The 20,004-nt window shown below is 39.4% G+C and overlaps 1 protein-coding gene across 38 annotated transcripts in view; it reads right to left on the bottom strand.

The window, feature by feature from the left end:
- The window catches only part of afdna (afadin, adherens junction formation factor a), a 121,742-nt gene that overhangs the window by 41,158 nt on the left and 60,580 nt on the right, over nucleotides 1-20,004 (bottom strand). For 11 of the 38 annotated variants that reach the window (XM_077221285.1, XM_077221274.1, XM_077221286.1 and 8 more), the window contains exons 7-16: nucleotides 18,705-18,798; nucleotides 18,358-18,492; nucleotides 14,722-14,816; nucleotides 14,371-14,624; nucleotides 10,047-10,116; nucleotides 9,852-9,958; nucleotides 6,389-6,444; nucleotides 5,178-5,383; nucleotides 1,660-1,680; nucleotides 719-864 (exon numbers count right to left, since the gene is read on the bottom strand). In XM_077221285.1, the coding sequence (XP_077077400.1) occupies nucleotides 719-864; nucleotides 1,660-1,680; nucleotides 5,178-5,383; nucleotides 6,389-6,444; nucleotides 9,852-9,958; nucleotides 10,047-10,116; nucleotides 14,371-14,624; nucleotides 14,722-14,816; nucleotides 18,358-18,492; nucleotides 18,705-18,798 (1,184 nt within the window). Of the gene's footprint in view, nucleotides 1-718; nucleotides 865-1,659; nucleotides 1,681-5,177; nucleotides 5,384-6,388; nucleotides 6,445-9,851; nucleotides 9,959-10,046; nucleotides 10,117-14,370; nucleotides 14,625-14,721; nucleotides 14,817-17,421; nucleotides 17,464-18,357; nucleotides 18,493-18,704; nucleotides 18,799-20,004 lie in introns of all 38 variants that reach the window. The other 27 variants (XM_077221266.1, XM_077221281.1, XM_077221289.1 and 24 more) reach the window with 3 other exon arrangements.

Raw genomic sequence — 20,004 nt, 5'->3', positions numbered from 1 at the left:
ACGATTACTCATATCGCAATCGTAATCGCGATGTCAAGCCTATGCGATTATATGACGCAAAATGCTGCGATTTTATACGAGATAGCCTAAACAAATTAGGGCTAATCGTGCTTGAACGAACAATAACACACACAATTACGCCAAAATGTCTTTATGTCGAGTATCTTCATAACATTAGAGCAGTCTTATGATGGACGTAAAGAGTTGTGACTCGAGAGAATGCGGCGTGTGTGAGATCATCGTCTCTGTCAGCAGCGGCTGCTCTTAAAGGGACAGTACACAGTCGCCACTAATTATCTCTGTTGTTAAACTTAATATTTTTTGAAGCCTAATAAATGTTTAAAAAAATTGATAGCTATCAATTGTAATGACGGAATCACTGTAATGGTGGATGGCTATAATTAATGTACAAAATTGTGTGGGGGGGGGGGGGGCATTTTTATCCAGACATCAATGGCTTATTGATCATTATAGGTGTTATCAATCATTTAGTTGTTGTTGCTAGTTTGAGTAGAGAAATAAACATTTCAGCATTATCACTAATCTGTGTGTGCATTTTCCTTGAGAACCGAGCAAGTTGACTCATGAAACCATTTCTTTATTATATCGCAATCGATGACCTCAATAATCGCAATATGACATTTTCCCCAAATCGTGCAGCCCTACACAGAGCTAGTATTTTTTAAGCATGAATATGTATGTGTGTGCAAGCACTAACTTGAAAGCCATCTGAACCAGGTGAGCGAGAACATCCTGCGCGTCGAGCGTGATGCGACTCAGATCCTTGTCCTGCTTGATGAAGTTCAACAGCTCCGAGGCGTTAGCCATCCAGAAGGCCAGAGCCCCGGCGATGTTCTTCTGCTTCTGTGCAACGACAGACCGACACAGAGATTACACACTGCTAAAAATGAACCAATCCAACATACAAACAAAAGAGAAAAGAGTTACAGCCATGAGAAGCACTGAGTAGCACTCCCAGGATAGACATGTGCCTCTGTCCAACGCCCCCGGCCTCCAGCAACCAGTCGCCGCGTCCAGACAGAGTAGAAATCATTCATGTTAGAGTTAGCTCAAGCTGGGCAGGACTGAATGGGAAGCTGCGATGACTGGTTGCTCTGGATCCCACATCCCTGCGACACAGAGAGGGGATACACACGGCCCGGACCCAACCGGACCCCTGCGTATACCCGCACACGTCTATCCCACATAATGACGACGACGACAGCAAACCCCCCCCCGCCCCACCATGACCCTACGTCATACTGGCCACAGGACGCATCCATAAGAACAATGACGTTAACCACAGACATGAAGTCAAAAGAAAAGGAAATGAAAAGTTTTCAAACAAAGCAAAAGAACATGAGGTAGTCTCTCATCCACACTGAAGTGCAGTAAGCAAGTCAAAAATGGAAGATGCCGCAATTAAAATGTTGCCGCAATCAGAGTTTGTTTTTTAGTATCACATGGTCCAGGTTGAGTCATAATGAGGGGTTATAAACGATTGCGTCCAGCTGTAGGAGGAGGGATTACTGAGTCGGCTTGGGTTGTTTGCGTTCTGTTATGTTATAAAAGAGGCATGAAGACGGAGCGAAGCTGCCAGATAGAACAGAGACAGAGAGAGGAAGAATGAGACGCCTCCCTAGCAGTGCAAACTCCTACCTGATCACCTTCAGCAATCTCCTGTAGAGATAGTAGGTGTGTGGGGGGGGGGGGGGCAGACAGACATCCGACAGGACAGAGAGAGAGACTGTCAACAACAGCCATGGCATGGACAGAATTCACAGGCATGTAAACACATAGACATACACACTCACACAGAACACGTCACAATTACGTCATATGCTCTCATTGACAAATGCGGAACAACTAGTTCATGCGTTCATGGCATCAAGGCTAGATTATTGTAATGCTCTACTGGGTGGTTGCCCTGCACGCTTAATAAACAAACTACAGCTAGTTCAAAACCCAGCCGCTAGAGTTCTTACCAGAACCAGGAAGTACGACCATATTAGCCCAGTTCTGTCAACACTGCATTGGCTCCCTATTAAACATCGTATAAATTTTAAAATATTGCTGATTACTTACAAAGCACTAAATGGTTTAGCTCCCCAGTACTTGAGCGAGCTCTTAACGCATTATAGTCCTTCACGTCTATTGCGATCTCAAAACTCCGGCCAGTTGATAATACCTAGAATATATAAATCGACTGCTGGCGGTAGATCCTTTTCCTATTTAGCACCAAAACTTTGGAACAATCTTCCTAACATTGTCCGGGAAGCAGACACAGTCTGTCAGTTCAAATCTAGACTAAAAACACATCTCTTTAACCTAGCATTCACATAACACTCTATAGACTTCTATAATTCAATATTAGGCTGCTTAGATTAGGTCAGCCGGAACTGGGAACACTTCCCTCAAATCCTGATGTACTCGTTACATCATAAGAAGAATGGCGTCTACACTAATATTAGTGTCTTTGTTTATCCCGACGTTTTCCCGCAGCCTGCCGGATCCAGGCTGTTTCCAGATCTGACGAAGGACTTTCGCCTGGACCCGATGACAATGCAGTGCTGAAGTGCCGACTAGCCTCTCCCTATGGAGGATCCCTATACCACTCTACAGATTAAGCGTTGTGGAATTTTTCGGTTTGCATACCTACCCAAAGTGATAAGATAAAATAAAATTCTGCATCACAATTTATAGACAAGACAAGTAGTTTGTTTAGGCATGGTTTGTAAGGAATTACAAACCAGCGCACATATATTCAAACGCACATAACTATAGAATAAATTCTTAATGCGCATGTGAACGCCATCAGCGTCTATCACAGGTTCACGTTTAAAGTCTGTTTAGAGAGAACGGTGTCGTCTTAGCGGCCCCTAATTTAATAACAAATGATCATTTAGACGGAAGTGAATCAATCAAAACTAACTTTAGCTGGAAAAAACATTTTTCAAGAGCCACTATAAAACCAAACCAATCTCTGTTACCTTAAATTATATGTTTATCTCTGTAAAGCTGCTTTCAAACAATCTACATTGTTAAAAGCGCTATATAAATGACGATGACTTGACTTGACAACATCATCTTGCACACACTGCCTTACGGGACGTTCTGCCACGCAAGGCTTGACTCCGTGGGTGATGATACACAGGGCAATTTTTTGAGCAATGTTGCCGTCAACGGGCAACCAGATGAGACACACGGCCCACGACCGATCTAAATTATTCAGATATAAATTTATTGTCCATTTTCAATGGGAAAGTGCCCAAGCAACATTGCTCAAAAAGTTGCCCTGTGTATCATCACTTTATGTGTGGGATCCATCACAGCGCTAGGAACCAATTATCTAGAGCAAAGTTACTCGCTTTTATGATTACTGTTGCAGTGCAACGGCTTATCTTCAATGCCAAGGCTAACACTGGATAAAAGATCTCAGGAAGGTTGCGGAAATGTTTATGTAGACACAGGGGAAAGTATTTTTAAAAAAGGTTGCATGAGGTCATTCACACTACTGTACTAAGATATTTTTTAAAGTAAATTATTCAGCAAGATTTCATAAAACTGATCAAAAATGACATTACATACATGTATAATGCTTTTCTTTTGAACTTTCTATTCATCAAAGAATCCTATTTAAAAATGTATCACATTTTCTACAATATACACAGCTGTTTTCAACATTATTAATAAGAAAAAGAATGGTAAAAAATAACTTTTAGCAAATTTATGTACATGTATGTAACCGTCATGTGTCTAGTCTACTCTCTGCTGTCTGCGTCGACCTGAAACTTGGAGAAACTTTTGGAGTATTAAAATCATGCCGTTATTGCAAGCCGTTACGATTGGCATTTCACGATATGTATATTTGCGATATTTCAATATATAGTGCAGCACTTATGTCTTAGAAAAGTTACGCCAAATAAAAACATTCAAATTAGGAGCCGAGCCTTAAAGGGGTCGTCAGACGCCCATTTTCCACAAGTTGGTGTGATTCTTTGCATGTCTCTTTAAATGATAATGAGCAACTCGTATTTTATAGACCACAAATAAGGTCTGGTTATACGGAGTAAGGAAATGGAGTATTTATTAAACGGCTATATGCGTTTGAATATTGCAGTAAGCCTATGAGATATATAGTTTGAACACTTGGGTGGGCCACTCAAAAACTGTAGGCGCTGACCAAAAAGAAGAACACAGAGAGCATGTGGACTTAATTTCTGAACTGTAAAGAGGCGTTCAGTCATTTGTGGCGACCAAATGATGAAAGTGAACGTTGGCAATGCAATGAGCGCATGTGCAGCCGAGAAAAGTTTAACTTTATGCACCTGAGCAACGACGACTCATGGATGATAGACACACTACTCTTCAAAAGTTTGGAGTCTGTAAGATTTTCTTTTTAATCAATTCAATATTTGTATATTTGTGCAAGGATGCATTCAACTGATCAAAAGTGACAGTAAAAGTTACAAAAAAAATCAAATAGATGCTGTTCCATTAACTTTCTATTCATCAAAAAATCCTGAAAAAAATTATCCGTTTCCACAAAAATATTAAGCAGCACAACGGTTTTCAACATTGATAATAATAAGAAATGTTTCTTGAGCAGTAAATCATCATATTAGAATTATTTCTGAAGGATCATGTGACACTGAAGACTGGAGTAATGATGCTGAAAATTCAGCTTTGCAATCAAAGAAATAAATTACATTTTAAACAAGTATGAAAACAAGTATATTATTTTAATTTGTAATATTATTTCACAATTTTACTGTACTTTTCATCAAATAAATACAGCCTTGGTGAGGATAGGTGACAAAAATATATATGTTTCATGAATCAGGTAAAACGAGGCACGCACGCACGCACGCACGCACGCACGCACGCACGCACGCACGCACGCACGCACGCACACACACACACACACACAGGGGAAACACTGAGTACAGTAGTTTAAGCACTGTTTGCTGAGGCAATCACCTGACTCGATGAAAGCAGAGTGACACAAGCTTTAACGCTAAAACTACTAAAGCATGTATAATGTAACTCTCTACATCAGAGCCACAGCCAAATGTCAAAGTATAAATATTACAGTTATACTATAATAAAGTTACACACAACTCCCATTGTAAAAAACAAGGTATCAGAAGATAATTGTAGTAAAACTGCAGCCTCACCTGGATGACTCCTTCCATCATGCTCACCATCTTGTTGACGATGGCGATGAGCTTGTGCGTGCGCTCGGAGGCGCTGATGTCGGGCCGGTGCTGGCTGGACAGGACGTAACGGCAGGTCATGTACAGCACGTACGTGGGAGACAGCTTGAAGTGCACCGTCGAACTGTTGGTGTAGTTAATGATGGCCGACAGGAAGGCGTCTTCGGCTGTGGGGGAAATGATGGGATAAAGGAAACGGAAAGAGGATTAGTTGGGATGGACACAGAAGGAGAGAGCTAGATTTTAGCTGCGCATTCATTTAAATGGCGGGTGCGTGGCGGGGGCGTGGCCAGCCGTAAATGCCATGTTACTGATCACGCTATATTATAACTTGCAGTAAAAAGCATGTGGAAAAATCAACTGTAATATTTTATAATACATTTAATTTTGGAAAGTGTATGTTGCTTGCACAATGTTATAAGGATCCTGCTTTTAGTTAGTATGTATAACACATACATATAACAAATAATAACATTACATATCACACATATAACATAACACAACACCACACTTAACCATAAATTACAACACATATAACATAATATATATAACAACGTTTTAAACTCAGGTCTTTGTGATCTTATTTTGAGATGCTTTCAACTAAATAAATATGCAAATTGGAATGTACAGTATGAATGCAAACAAAACATATAGTGGGTGATTATTTACTTTTACTATTATAATTTTTTGACATTTTATTTTCTGCATAGTAGAGGAACATCTCTGTTTCCTAGTATAACACTCACTCCTGCCACCTAGTGGCATGGACGGACAGTTATATCTTATTATTGTTTATGGACAGAATGATTTTTCCACAGAAAAATTGATATATTAAATATAAATGATCTGGAACTGACTGAACACTGAAAGAACGGGTTGTCTAGCAGTCATCAATACTTTCCATCCATTGATCTATGATGCAGCCGAACATTAGTGATTTCTATAATTAGCTTTCTGGTTTGCTCAGTAATCAGCACAGCCAATGAAAGCACAGCTATAGTGTGTCTGCAACACTCAGGAAAGCTAATAGCAAAACATTTACAGAAACAAAAAGCCGCCACACACCAGACAAAACACATGATCCATGACCCAGTTAAGGTCAGAAGGCACAAACTGAAAGGAAAATAGCACAAATCAATGGGTTTTTCTTTGTAGATGGATGTGGTACTCACAGTTTTCCCTGAACTCAATGCTGGCCGGCAGTGTGAGCTCTGGGCCGTCCTGCGACCTGCGGGGAAAGAAGTGTTGCTCGATGAACCAGTTAAGATAGGACAGATTGACACCACTGTCTACAGACGCCCACCGCTCCAGAGACCCCGCTCCGGTCCTGCCGTACAACATCCTGTCACAGACGTCAGACTGTGCTGTGCGTGTGTGTGTGCGTGTGCGTGCAGTGTGTGTGCGTTCTCGTCTCCACTGCATTATTGATGACGCGACTGAAGCCAGGTGAGCGGCGGCTCAGGTGTCTCGGGTTCAGACAGAGAGACAGGCTTGGGTTACACACACACACACACACACACACACACACACACACACACACACACACACACACACACACACACACACACACACACACACACACACACACACACACACACACACACACACACACACACACACACACACACACACACACACACACACACACACACACACAACGAAACTTCCTGTTACTGAACATATTGAGGATGGGTTCTGCGCGACTGCGGAGGAAAATCAGCAGAATTCTGAAGGCATTTAAAGCATCATCACAACAAAATCACCCAAAAAAAGGGCAATGGCCTTATTTTGCATAATTTAACATTAGAATAATAATGAATTATGCAAAAAGAACATTTATTAAAGTAATAAGAATAACAAAATAATGTGTATTAATAAAACAATATTTTAATTTGATAAATTCTACCATTAATATAATAATAGTAATAATGGTTATTATAAATATTACTTTCTTTGTATAATTCATAGTTAATTTCAAAATTATTTGAATTATTTCCTCTCTATTATGGAAAATAATGCACTTACACAAAAAGATGATATTATTTTCATCTAAATATTTCAGAAAAAAATACTTGTAAGTGATCATAAGGACGTGGTAGTAATTTGCTAAAATTTGCAATGTTTTTTTTTATAATTAGGATACAACATTTACCATATATTTGACACAAAGGACAAAAAAAAATCTTATTTATTTTGGTCTGTTAGCAAATTACCAATTTCATTTTAACTTCTAAAACAACCTATGGACAATTTTTGGAAAAGGGGGATTATTGAGTGTGGAGCATAACCTTACCCAGTCTTCACAAATCTGAAATAATAATATAAATAATAATAATATATTTTTCAAAATCATTAGGCTATTAGATAACTAGCTAAGCTAGGCTAGTGTGGTGAACTATCAAGCTTTAATAACATGCCCACTGTGGGTGATGTGACCAAAATCTTATAAGCAACCCACAGCAAAACAAACACTCTTTTTAGTACCATCAATCATATCATACTTATATATGATATTTGGTCATTCATCCATGTTTCTTAATGGCTTCTGCGAGACAGCAGGATGCTTGAAATTAGAGCCCGACCGATATATCGGCGGGCCGATATTATCGGCCGATTTTAGGCATTTTCTTAACTATCGGTATCGGCATTTATAATGGCCGATAAATGAATATTTTAAAAAATGCGGGTACGGTGATTCATGTAAGGGGTGCGCTGCCAATAAAGCACCTAAAAGCTGTCACAAGAACTGGCAAAAATAATGATTATGAATACAACAAATATAGCAAGGAGACATTTTAATTGTTTATTAATAAACAAGTGTTTTCAGTCAGTGTCAGCCAAAGATGAAGTTGACCATGCTGACTCGCGATCTTCAGTGAGCGCGCGCCAGAGAGAAATGCACATTTCATACGATTACATGAGTCTGTCTGTCGAATTGTTCTGTTTAAAAGTAGACATTTCAATATAGATATATTTCAATTCTCAGGTCTATACGCTGAGTTTCGGTTCATGAGACGAGCTCCAGTTCACCCGCAGGCGCCTCCGTGTCGAGATTATCTATCGTCTGCTAAATTTACTTCTTATAAATTAAATCCAGGCAAATGGCTGATGAAACATTGATTAAAATTAAGATACAATTAATACAAAACGAAATTCACTTTGAAACGAAAGGTTTTGTGCTTTCTGTTTGATGTCTATGTGAAAGTTTCAAAGCATTAGTGCCGCTTTCAGAGCGCTCACGTCCGTAGTGCTGAACTGTAGCGTCTGTAACATTGTTTTTTCCTCATAAATGCAAACACGAAAAATAAAATAAAATAAAATAAAATGAATATTTTATGTAGCCTGTGGAGACTGAGAGCCAACCCTTCTTCATCCGGTGGGTAGTAGCCTACTTGTGATTTGCGCAGTGTAATTCACAGAATTGATTTCTCTGCTACAAGCCTCTGTCACGTATTGTGTGAGCTTGTGACTATTGCAAGCGCGCAGCTGAGAAGTCCTGATTATATTGTCTGCTATATTTAGGCCTTCTTCTTATTTATTAAGGCAATTGGTTGATGAAACATTGATTAAAATGCGTGGCGCGAGCGATCTCCGACAGTAAACTGATTCTGCTTTGTCTCGGGTAAACAGCTGTTGCGACGCGAGCAGTAACGGCCGCGTCCGGTGTAGACACAGTGTTAAAGCTCATTCTGCCTGATAACGCTACGTTACAACATCAAGCAATATTCCAAAAATGTATATAATTATAACACTTTATATAGGGCCATTTTGCATTAAGAGTAGCCTAGTTTCACGTTTAGTACATTTTGCTTACTAATTATTTAAAATAGTATAAAAGTACTGTACATATGTAATTAAAAACGTTTTCATTATGATATTATTCATTTTACTTTAGTAAAAAGATCTGAGTTCTTCCTCCACTGGTAGAGATTAGAGGAATTAAGAGTAAAAATAGAAGATAATAAGGTTTTGTCAGTGACACTTTTTATATATTTATTGATATTCATGAAGTTATGACTAAATTAAAAGACAAAGTCGTTAGTGAAGATTATGCAACAGTATTTAGAATATAATATAATATAATATGACATGCAATGCAAACTAGTTTGGTTACAGCTCAGCTGTATAATTCTCATTCTATCATTCCCCCTGCCTCCATTGCATATCTGTGGCACACAAGTGTTTGATTACCACATTTGAGTGATCATTGCAAAACGTGTTTATAAAATATATTTATTCTGTTTATAGCTACTGTGTAAAGTACCCATCAAAAGTTTGTACACACCAATTGGAAAGTGTCCAAACTTTTGACTGGTATACTGTACTATAATACACATAAATAATATTGCTACTGTATTATAATATACACATAAATAATATCGGCCGATATATCGGTATCGGGCTTTTTTTACTCCCTAATATCGGTATCGGCATCGGCCCCCAAAAATCCATATCGGTCGGGCTCTACTTGAAATGTTCACTTTCGCTCTGTTTCACACTGACATGACGTGCGCGACTCTGCATCAGCGTGAAAATAATGCATTGCAACTTAAATAGTTAAATTAGATGATAAGAATTTTTTTTTTTTGAGACCTTTGAATTTTTCAGATTATTTTGCGGCCAAGTTCTTCTTACCTTCCGTCGTGTTTGTTAAAGTCCTGCTGTTCTCCTCTGATCATGGGCTTCACCAGGCCTCTCTCACTGCCGTTTCCTGGACGCTCCATCTCCAACTTCCCTGAACTCTGAAACAACCAAACATCCCATAAAAGATGCATCACACAAACACAAACACATGCGTATAGATCAAAATGAAGCAGGCAGATGTGACACCTTGCTTGTAGGGAGAGCAGAGCCACTATGAATGTCCCCGTGAAGGTCAAAGGTCGTCTCTGCGACACTTCTGGGATAGAGAAAGACAGACACACAAAGGAGTTAAAAGGAAATCATTTCAACAGATGTCATGAAAGTAAACACTGTCCGTGGCCAAACAAACAGACCTGCACACGCTCTAAAACACACAATTACATTAAACCTGAGCCGAATGGAAAGTCAAACAACAGCAGCGGCCCACAGCCTGACGAACACCCGGACACATGAGAGTGTGTGTGAGCCCTGAAGACCATCAATAACAAGCAGCGGCCCACCGCCTCACGAACACCCGGACACACGAGAGTGTGTGTGAGCCCTGAAGACAATCAATAACAAGCAGCGGCCCACAGCCTCACGAGAGTGTGTGTGAGCCCTGAAGACAATCAATAACAAGCAGCGGCCCACCGCCTCACGAACACCCGGACACACGAGAGTGTGTGTGAGCCCTGAAGACAATCAATAACAAGCAGCGGCCCACCGGCTCACGAACACCCGGACACACGAGAGTGTGTGTGAGCCCTGAAGACAATCAATAACAAGCAGCGGCCCACCGGCTCACGAACACCCGGACACACGAGAGTGTGTGTGAGCCCTGAAGACAATCAATAACAAGCAGCGGCCCACCGCCTCACGAACACCCGGACACACGAGAGTGTGTGTGAGCCCTGAAGACAATCAATAACAAGCAGCGGCCCACAGCCTCACGAACACCCGGACACACGAGAGTGTGTGTGAGCCCTGAAGACAATCAATAACAAGCAGCGGCCCACAGCCTCACGAACACCCGGACACACGAGAGTGTGTGTGAGCCCTGAAGACAATCAATAACAAGCAGCGGCCCACAGCCTGACGAACACCCGGACACACGAGAGTGTGTGTGAGCCCTGAAGACAATCAATAACACGCCAACATTCTTACCAGGCTAAATGAATGAGCAGGAATCCCACAGACTAACGATACACCCACACAGTGTTTGAACGAAAATTATACAAAACGAAAAGTACCGTAAAAACAAGATTACAAGGCAGCAAACTGCTCCTGTCAGTCACACAACAGCTGTCAAACATCTGTATCCAGCATATCCAGCATCATCTGCACTGCAGCACTTCACAAAGATAACCATGTGCTAATGTCCATTTCTGATAATCCAGAGAATTATATATTTTACAAATTAAAGGTACAGTACTTTATTGGGAACTTGGTGGATGCAAACCAAAAGATATGATTATTCTGATAATATATTAAGCCTGGCATCAGTGTGAAAACAGCTGCACATTATGTAACGCCAACCAGTGCAAGTAATATATTAAAATGATAGTTCTCATTCAGATCTCTGATAGTTGAGAGCAGAACTGATTTTGATCAGAAATTGATCTACTGCTGTATTAATAGTAAAGCAAAAATGTTCAAAGACAACCTAAAGTTGCAATGCTGTTTACAAGACACAACATGAAGCAGATTTACAAAACGAGATTTTTTTAAAAGAAACTAATACTTTTAATCAGCAAGGATGCATTGAATTGATCAAAAGTGACAGTAAAGAAATGTCAGAAAAGATTTATTTTTCAAATAAATGCTCTTCTTTCGACTGTTTTCAACATTGATCATCATATTATACTGATTTCTGAAGGATCATGTGACACTGACGACTGAAGGAATGATGTTGAAAATTCAGCTTTGATCACAGGAAACAATTACATTTTAAAATGTTTACAAATTTCTTAAATTGTTATTTAAATGTTTATTTTAAACTAACAAAACTTGACAATATTGTTTTTACTGTATTTTTGGTTAATTAAATACAGAACTAGTGAGCACAAGAGTCTATCAAAAACCAAACCTTACCATCCCCGAAAATGTATTTGCATTAAACTGCAGTATGATTAGATAATCAGAAAGGACTGAGCTGATGTAATCCAGCAGAACATCAGCACATCCGATTAGAGATTTCTGCTTGCTGACACAAACACGTTTGCGAAGCGATGACGTGTTTTCACATCAAACTAATGCAGGAAATCAACCTAATTGAAAATACGAATGAATGGCCTGAAACGACCACAGATTTACTTACAGCGCATTCTCATGGAATCGACACTAACAGCTCAAAACACAAACTTACTTCGTAGATTTGCGGGGGAAAAAACTCAGTAAGTCAACATACGAAACAGGAATTACAACACGGGTATTAGCTCACATGTTCTAACACACAGTCATAAGCTAATAATAAACTATTTCTAATGAGGTGGGCTGGGAAAATTAGTGTGTTATGCAATTAATGTATAATCTTTTTTCCCATTTCTTGAGGCTGCATTTGAATTCACAAGAATTCATATATAATTATTAGTGCTGTCAAATCGATTAATCGGGGTTAATTGCATCTAACATAAGTTATATATATATAATATGTGTGTTTATATATTTTTATTTATTTATATACATTACATATGTGTGTGTGTTTGTGTCTGTATATACAGTATATGTATACACATTTATAGGTGTGTGCAGTACATGTATAAATATGTGTGTGTGTATGTATGAATAAACCGTATACGGACATTTAAATAATATATAAATATAATAATATATATACACACGCATATATATTATGTAAACAAAAACATATGTTAGACATGATTAATCGATTTGACAGGACTAATAATTATATACAGGTATAAAAAGCCTTGGTAGGGGTATTTTTTATAAAATGAAATTAACTATATATATATATATATCTCAATAACTAAATATGTTGTAGTCGATTGTGAGATTTTTGTTTTTCTACACATTTTGCATAGTAAAATAAAACCTTTAGCTGTAGTTTGCCTTTTTTGCCAAATCACTTTGTCATATATAAAATGTTTTGTTCTTTCCTCATTTAAAAAATGTAAAAATAATAATAATAATAAAATATGTTCCTCATATTGTGATGGTTTAACTTGTAGGATAATTAAAAAAAATATCCCCTCAGGACATCACTTTTGATCGAGTAGGTTTTATTTAACTAATACACAAGTATATATATATATATCAATATCACTATATATAGATCGTGAATCTTTAGATACAAGAATGAAAAAACAATGTCAAATAATCACTAAAGTTAGTTTCAAAAGAAACTTTTGAGTTTAAGAGATAAAAGAACGCTAATATTTAAACTAGCATTTGTTATTAGATAATACCAAAACTGTAAAAAAACACAAAAAAAACATTCCAAGTAAAGCCATCTTATAGTTAAATCAAAGTTTGTGAGTAATAAACAATACAACAAATCTTCAAGGTCACCTGATCACTCAAGTATACAACGCGTGTAAAACATGATGTACTCACCAGGACAGCTCTCCAGTCCTCTCTTCCCCGTGTTTTACAGTCAAGTGTGTGTGTGTGTGTGTGTGTGTGTGTGAGCGTCACTACTCTCCGCCCTGTCTCAAACACACTTCGCCAGCGTTTCTCTCTGAAATGACACTGGGACACACCCCTCTCCAACCCACGCGGATCAGATTATAGAGTCTCTCTCCGCCTGTGTCCGACACACTCTTCTGCTCCCCCTCTCCCGGTCACTCCTCCTGACGCTTTACAACATTTCTCACAGTAAAAGCTGCACTTAACACTGGAAATCTGAGAGGACAGTCACTCCAGAAGACACCATGAAACTCCTGTTGCCATGGCAGCAGAGCATCCCATAACACAACGCGCACTGCTCATTCAGAGTGACGGCAGACACAGATATAAACGTTATAAACAGAGAACAAACAAACGAGAGTGTGCAAGTAAGACACTTCACCATCTAAACACTGCCATCTAATGGCTCCACAAGTGCAAACCATGTCAACTTTAACAAAAACAGTCATAATATAAAGGTGCTTTCATTATATAAAGAAAAACATTCCCTGTTTTTCCTAACTCTATTTTGTGGCTCTTTTATTTTTTAATGAGTAGCTTGTTTGTAGTTTAACTACTTTAAATAAGTAGCCAAGCAAGCAAAGAAGCTTCCCCAGCGCTGTCTAAAGTTACACAAACAACAGACGGTTCATTGTGCAATACAGCCACAGCTGCTCAACATAAGACCCGTCATCTATCGTCAAAACATTTCAAATATATTAACGCCTAGTAATATATTAAAAGTTGGATATATAGTACATACATGCTCTATGCATACAGTATACACTCTCTCTCTCTTTATATATATATATATATATAGCATTATCATCAGAACTATATTATCACTCAGCTCTAATCTCTTAAATGTAATGAAGTCCTGAAGATGAAGAAAATGATTCAGGCTCACCCTGACTTGTGTCTTCCCTTCATCATGAGCCCTGGGTCTCTCTTGGACATGCTGTGGTCGTAGCTCGGGTCAACGAATTTGAAAACGTGAGTGGCGCCGAACTGGACGGTCACACCGCTGCGCAGAACCGTAGTGTCCGAGATCCGCTGTCCATCTACAAACGTCTCCGCGTCCACACTGACAGGGGTCACGGTCACCAGCCCGTCTGCGTGCATCAGGTCACAGTGGTGAGGCATGATCCCAGGCCCGGCCAGCTGCATTGTGGGAAATCAGGGAAGTTTTATGTCTACGTATGCGTCTTCAAACGTTTCTCCCCGTCGCAGCTCCAAAGTTGCCAAGTGTTTTCCTTACCTGGATGTTTCCCTCTTCGCTCCGCTCAGATCCGACTTCAGTGACGCTGTGCTGGAGTCGGTAGAGTTTGGGTTTATCCCTGGAGTCGGACCCGTCTGCAGACACACACACACACACACATTTACGCTTTCTGCATTTTACTCAATTGAAAACACAAGCAAGCGCACGTTGGCACAACCCATTAGTCACTTCTATGCTTAAGGCCATGTTAAAGATATGCGACACGACACGTTTCTAAATCCGTCTAGTCGATGGGTTAACTAAACTCCTGTATAATTAGGCTGAATGTAAAGACGCGACTCCCCCGAGAGGCTGTTCCAGGGTTGTACAGTACGCTCATTAAAGCACTGCCTCTAAAAATACACTACTGTACAAAAGTTTGAGGATTTTTAAAAAACAAATTAATGCTTTTATTCAGCAAGAACACATTAAATGGATAAAAAGTGACTGTAAATTATAAATCTATTTACTGTTACAAGAAAAAAAAGAGTCTATTCTGTCTATTCATCAAAGAATCCTGAACAAATGTGTCAGTTTCCACAAAAATATTAAGCCGGACAACTGTTCTCAACATTGATAGTAGTATTAAATGTTCCTTGAGCAGTAAATCAGCATATTAGAATGATTTCTGAAGGATCATGTGACACTGAAGACTGGAGGAATGCTGGGAACTCAGATTTGCATTACAGGAATAAATTGCATTTTAAAGTATATTAAAATAGAAACCAGTTAATGTAATAATATTTCACAATATTATTGTTTTTACTGTATTTTTGATCAAATAAATGTAGCCGTGAAAAAACAGCAAACTTTTGATTGGTACTGTATATAAATGCGGACCTCAATAAACAACTAGCTGGTTCTTGATTGACAGGTCAACCCTCGTGACACATCCTTACTAATAATTGTCAAGTACATTTTATGAATACCATGCAAAAACAATTACATTATTGATCTGAAATTGGAACTTGATCACAATTTTTAGATTTTTGCTAAGAAACAAAGTACTTTCACAGGAAATAAATATAGCGCCCTAACCCCAGCGCTATACAAATAAATTTGAATTGAATTGAATTGAATTGAAATCAGGTGTTATAAATGATGATGGAATGGATATGGTTCTATTTTAAATCTTAGATTAGTGAGATGATTGGCAATTAGGAGTTATAAGCAAAATGCAAAGCACAAACAGTAAAAGAAGGAAGTAAGATTTAAAAACATCATGTGTTTTTAAAAGCCTATAACCTGACTTTATTCTTTTTTTTTCCTTTATAACATGCACAGATAAATCGTGCACAATAAAACCAGGAACATACATCAAAAATACATTAGACAGGGTCATGTTGGCTCCTAGGCAAGGATCTCCAACCATGAATACATGGTAAAAATAGATATCTTGTACACACTAACACTTTTTGGTTTGAAAACGCATCTTTTTCTCTCCGTTTTGGCCTTCCATCCACACTGATGCAATATTTTTGTTAGGGCTGGGACAATAAATTGATGCATCGCGATTCGTGGCTCGATTCCAATTTTCTCCGAATGCATCGTGCTTCTCTCTCGAATCGATTCTGAGCTGAGTTTTTAACAGCAGATGGCGCTCTAGGCTAGCTTTTACCCGTATACTCGAATCTCACGAAGAAGAGCTCATGCTTTCGGCTGCGTCAGAGAATGTACTTTAATGACGCGAGATTAATGTAAACAGCCACTGCAATCATCCTTGTAATTCGCTTTAACCTTTTCAAGCTGAATGATTATTTTATAGAAGTGGTGTGTGTAAGGCATTGGAAGCCAGCAGATTACGGCTGTTTCTAGAGCATGCAGTGCGATCTGCTGTTAAAACTGAGCTCGGAATCGTTTCGAGAGAGAATCACCATGCATTCGGAAAAAATCGGAATTGACCCTGAATCATTTCTCGATTCACGATGCAGATTTATTGTCCAAGCCCTAGTTTTTGTCCTGTGAAAACTGAGCTTTTTGTGGATAAATCTGAAAATTGTGTTTTCGCAAAAACGGAGTGTGAAAACGGAGGTATTTGAAAACGATGAGGCATGTGACGCACATTAAACCGAAAAGTATGTATGTTTATACTGGTATTGTGCCCGTTATGTGCTATTCACTTTCACACTTTTGCTAAAGATATGTTACTTTGTAAACTCTTCATAATCACAGTACTTCCAGGATGCCAGAAAATGTACTCACAATTGCAGTCCTGCGGCAAAACATGAGAGCAGTTGTGTTTCAGACCAAACATATCATGGTGACTGCGTGTGAACCGGATGCATCAGTGAATGGGGAGATATTTAGCTAAATAAAATGAGAACTTTGCTCCGTCTGTATCATCTCAGTGAGCTTTTATGAGCTTTTACGCATGCGATCTAAGTGTGGATGAGAAACTTTTGGAAAACGCTTGAAATGCTAGTGTGGACGGAGAGAGTTTTGAAATGAAAATGCAGTTTCCAAATGTATCCAGATTAACGTTGACAGCCTCAGCAATTATTTAAGAGTCTGAGAGAGCAAAGGTGGGAGCTTTCTACCAATACAAGGAACATTGTGATATTAAACTAAATGCTTTACCAGAAAATACCACATCCATCTTCTCTAGTGCCAACAATCAGCCCAAATAACTGCACAGGTTTCTCTTGCAGAGTGTGTGTGAGAGGCAGAGCTAGGGGAGGTGGAGGTGCGGGTTTGTGTTACCTTCATGGTGGCGGTAGTAGTAGGCATAGTGACTCCCTCGCCCTAGGATGGGACACATGCACAGGAGCCAGGAGCAGACAGAACGGCGGGACACACGCCAGCAACGCGCCAAAGAGAGAGACAGAGAGAGGGAAAGCCAAGGAGCACCAAACGCAGCAAGAAAGAGAAAAAGCGCCATAAGCAAGTGGTCAGTCTGTCAGCGACACAAACTCAAGAGATGAGTAAATATGTCAATCAATTTCCAAGCCCCAAAATTTGTTTCCAGAACCCTCATGACCACTTCTAGACGGTATCTACACCAGAATTTGGGTGATGACCAGCACAGCTACTCCAGCCATCTCCCATATATATATATATAGATATATACATATATATAGATATAGATATATATATAGCCCATGTAAAATAAAATGATGGCAATGTATTCATGTTTTAATGCTTTCATTGCAGGCAGCCTTGAGTTTTTGCAATCGCAATGAGGAATCAGTCGAGTCCAGAGTAGAGACGGTGTCATTACCCATCAGGAGAGTTTCTGCTCAACTCTTTGCAGTTAAAAAGCATTGGTTATAAACTCAGTGAGAGGGTTAGTTGTGGGCCATAGCAGGGAACAGGATGCAAGCAGCAGTTAGACTGAGAGACAGCATTAGTGAGGTTTAGGTCTAGATGATGCGAATTTCCAACTCTACTCAACTGAAACTAAGGTGTATTTTAAAGGTTCTCCAGAGACTGAACTCAATTGTTGGCCACAGCTCTACTCATGCGTGAATGTCAGTGGGCAATTGGTGGGCACTCTTCATAGCTGTCACATCAGTGCAACTGAAACTCTAAGCACTACGAACAGCTCATCTACCATTCTATGACACATAAAAGCCTCTGTTTTTACTCTAATTTTCCTTGTAAGTGGATGTGATGTCGTTGTGTATGTTTGTATGTCACCTGGGCTCAGTTCAACCAGGTAGGGCAGTTTCTCAGGAGGAATGGATCCCTGCTGCCCCATCCTGGTGTCCGGCTTACGTCCTTTCCTTGGAACGTAGTCTGGAGGACGCTTTTTCAGCTGGAATACTAAGGCCTCTGTAAAATGGACAATTTTGATAAAATAACACATTAAAGTCAACAGGGGGTGGTATAAGCTGGTGTAAATGAGAGGCTTTTTATAATCTAACTCCTTTAAATGCAATTTTAGCAATTTAAGCATGCAAGAATGCATAACTTACATAGTGCATCTACATGCCAATATTTGTCAGAAAATGACAGCAGAATAAGAAAAGCTGTGCTTTGCTGACCTTTATCACTGGTCCAGTCTCTGAGGATCTGCAGAGGGCAATCGGTGTCATCCAGGATGGTCTCCTTTACTTGTTTATCATTTACATGAATCACCTGCACAAAGTGAACATGCACACACTTTAAGGGCCAAATTTACTAAACAGGGCAAATTAGCATGAGAGCGCAATCCCATAGAAGCACAGACGGGAGAGAAAAGTTCTGCGTGTGATCTACTGACGACACACACATTAAAGAACACAGACGTATCCAGGTAATTTACATAATGACCAACGCAATCTACAAAGAGCAGCGCAAATTAGCATCTGGTTTAAGACATGCTTTTTTAGGGAGGTAAATAATGGTGCAAATACCCGTAAAACGACTAGCGCAAACCTTAGTAAATCATTTAAATACTCTCCTCCCATAAATTTTTTTGCACTTTCCCACTGCGTCTCTTTAGTAAATCCTGACTGTAGTTTTTTAATACCAAAAGGGGGTTTGCTCCGGTGCATGCTGTTTGTAAATCTGGCCCTAAGAGTTTAAAAATACAATTTTGTTGCCCAGAGAACTATTAAAGTTTGACTTATTTGGCAAAGCTCAGTAATATTTCAGTTTGCACTCCAGGCAGGCAGCAAACACCTGTTTTAGTGACAGATACACACTCCCTGCCACGATTTAACAGCAGCTTTATGGACAAGCCGTGTGTGTAATTAAAATTGGCCAGAGTGATGGGATAAGATATCACGATAGCACACTTCTCTCAATGTGATTGGCTGAAAAGAGCTGTGACCAAGGGCGCGGACAGCCCAAGGTCGTATCAGCGATGTTCATCATGCGTTGACAGCAGAGATTAGACCGGCCACTTCAAGCTCTTCCTGCTCTCCTCCTCTACACGTCCTCCTCATCCACGTATACATCTCTCTCTCGCACCACAGCACTACACATGTGCAGCCGGCCACTTCAGAACTGCACAATACAATTACTCTCAGCTGAAGCAGATGCCAGCTCCTGGCTTTAATCTAGACCATCAATCATGCAGTGGCCTGATGAAATATGCTGGATTTGATCACTGGAAGAGGAGGGGATCCATCGAGAGACGGACATGTTGAATATGATTAATAACTCAGACTCGCATGCTATGTGCAACCACAGCATTATGAAGAAAGTCCAAAGATTTCAACAAAAGGTCCATCATTAATAAAATTCTACAAATGCATTACATGTTCATTAACTGCATTTATAACTCTCAGCTGTTTTATTAGGAATTGGTATTTATTTATTAAACATTTATTAATAAATAGTTGATTTAATTAATTTATC

The sequence above is a fragment of the Siphateles boraxobius genome, unplaced genomic scaffold, assembly GCF_051911475.1.
Source record: "Siphateles boraxobius isolate OS27281-9 unplaced genomic scaffold, OSU_SipBor_1 80, whole genome shotgun sequence".
NCBI lineage: Eukaryota > Metazoa > Chordata > Actinopteri > Cypriniformes > Leuciscidae > Siphateles > Siphateles boraxobius.
The sequence above is the reverse complement of the archived record's forward strand: the minus strand, read 5'-3'. Positions and strand labels throughout refer to the sequence as shown.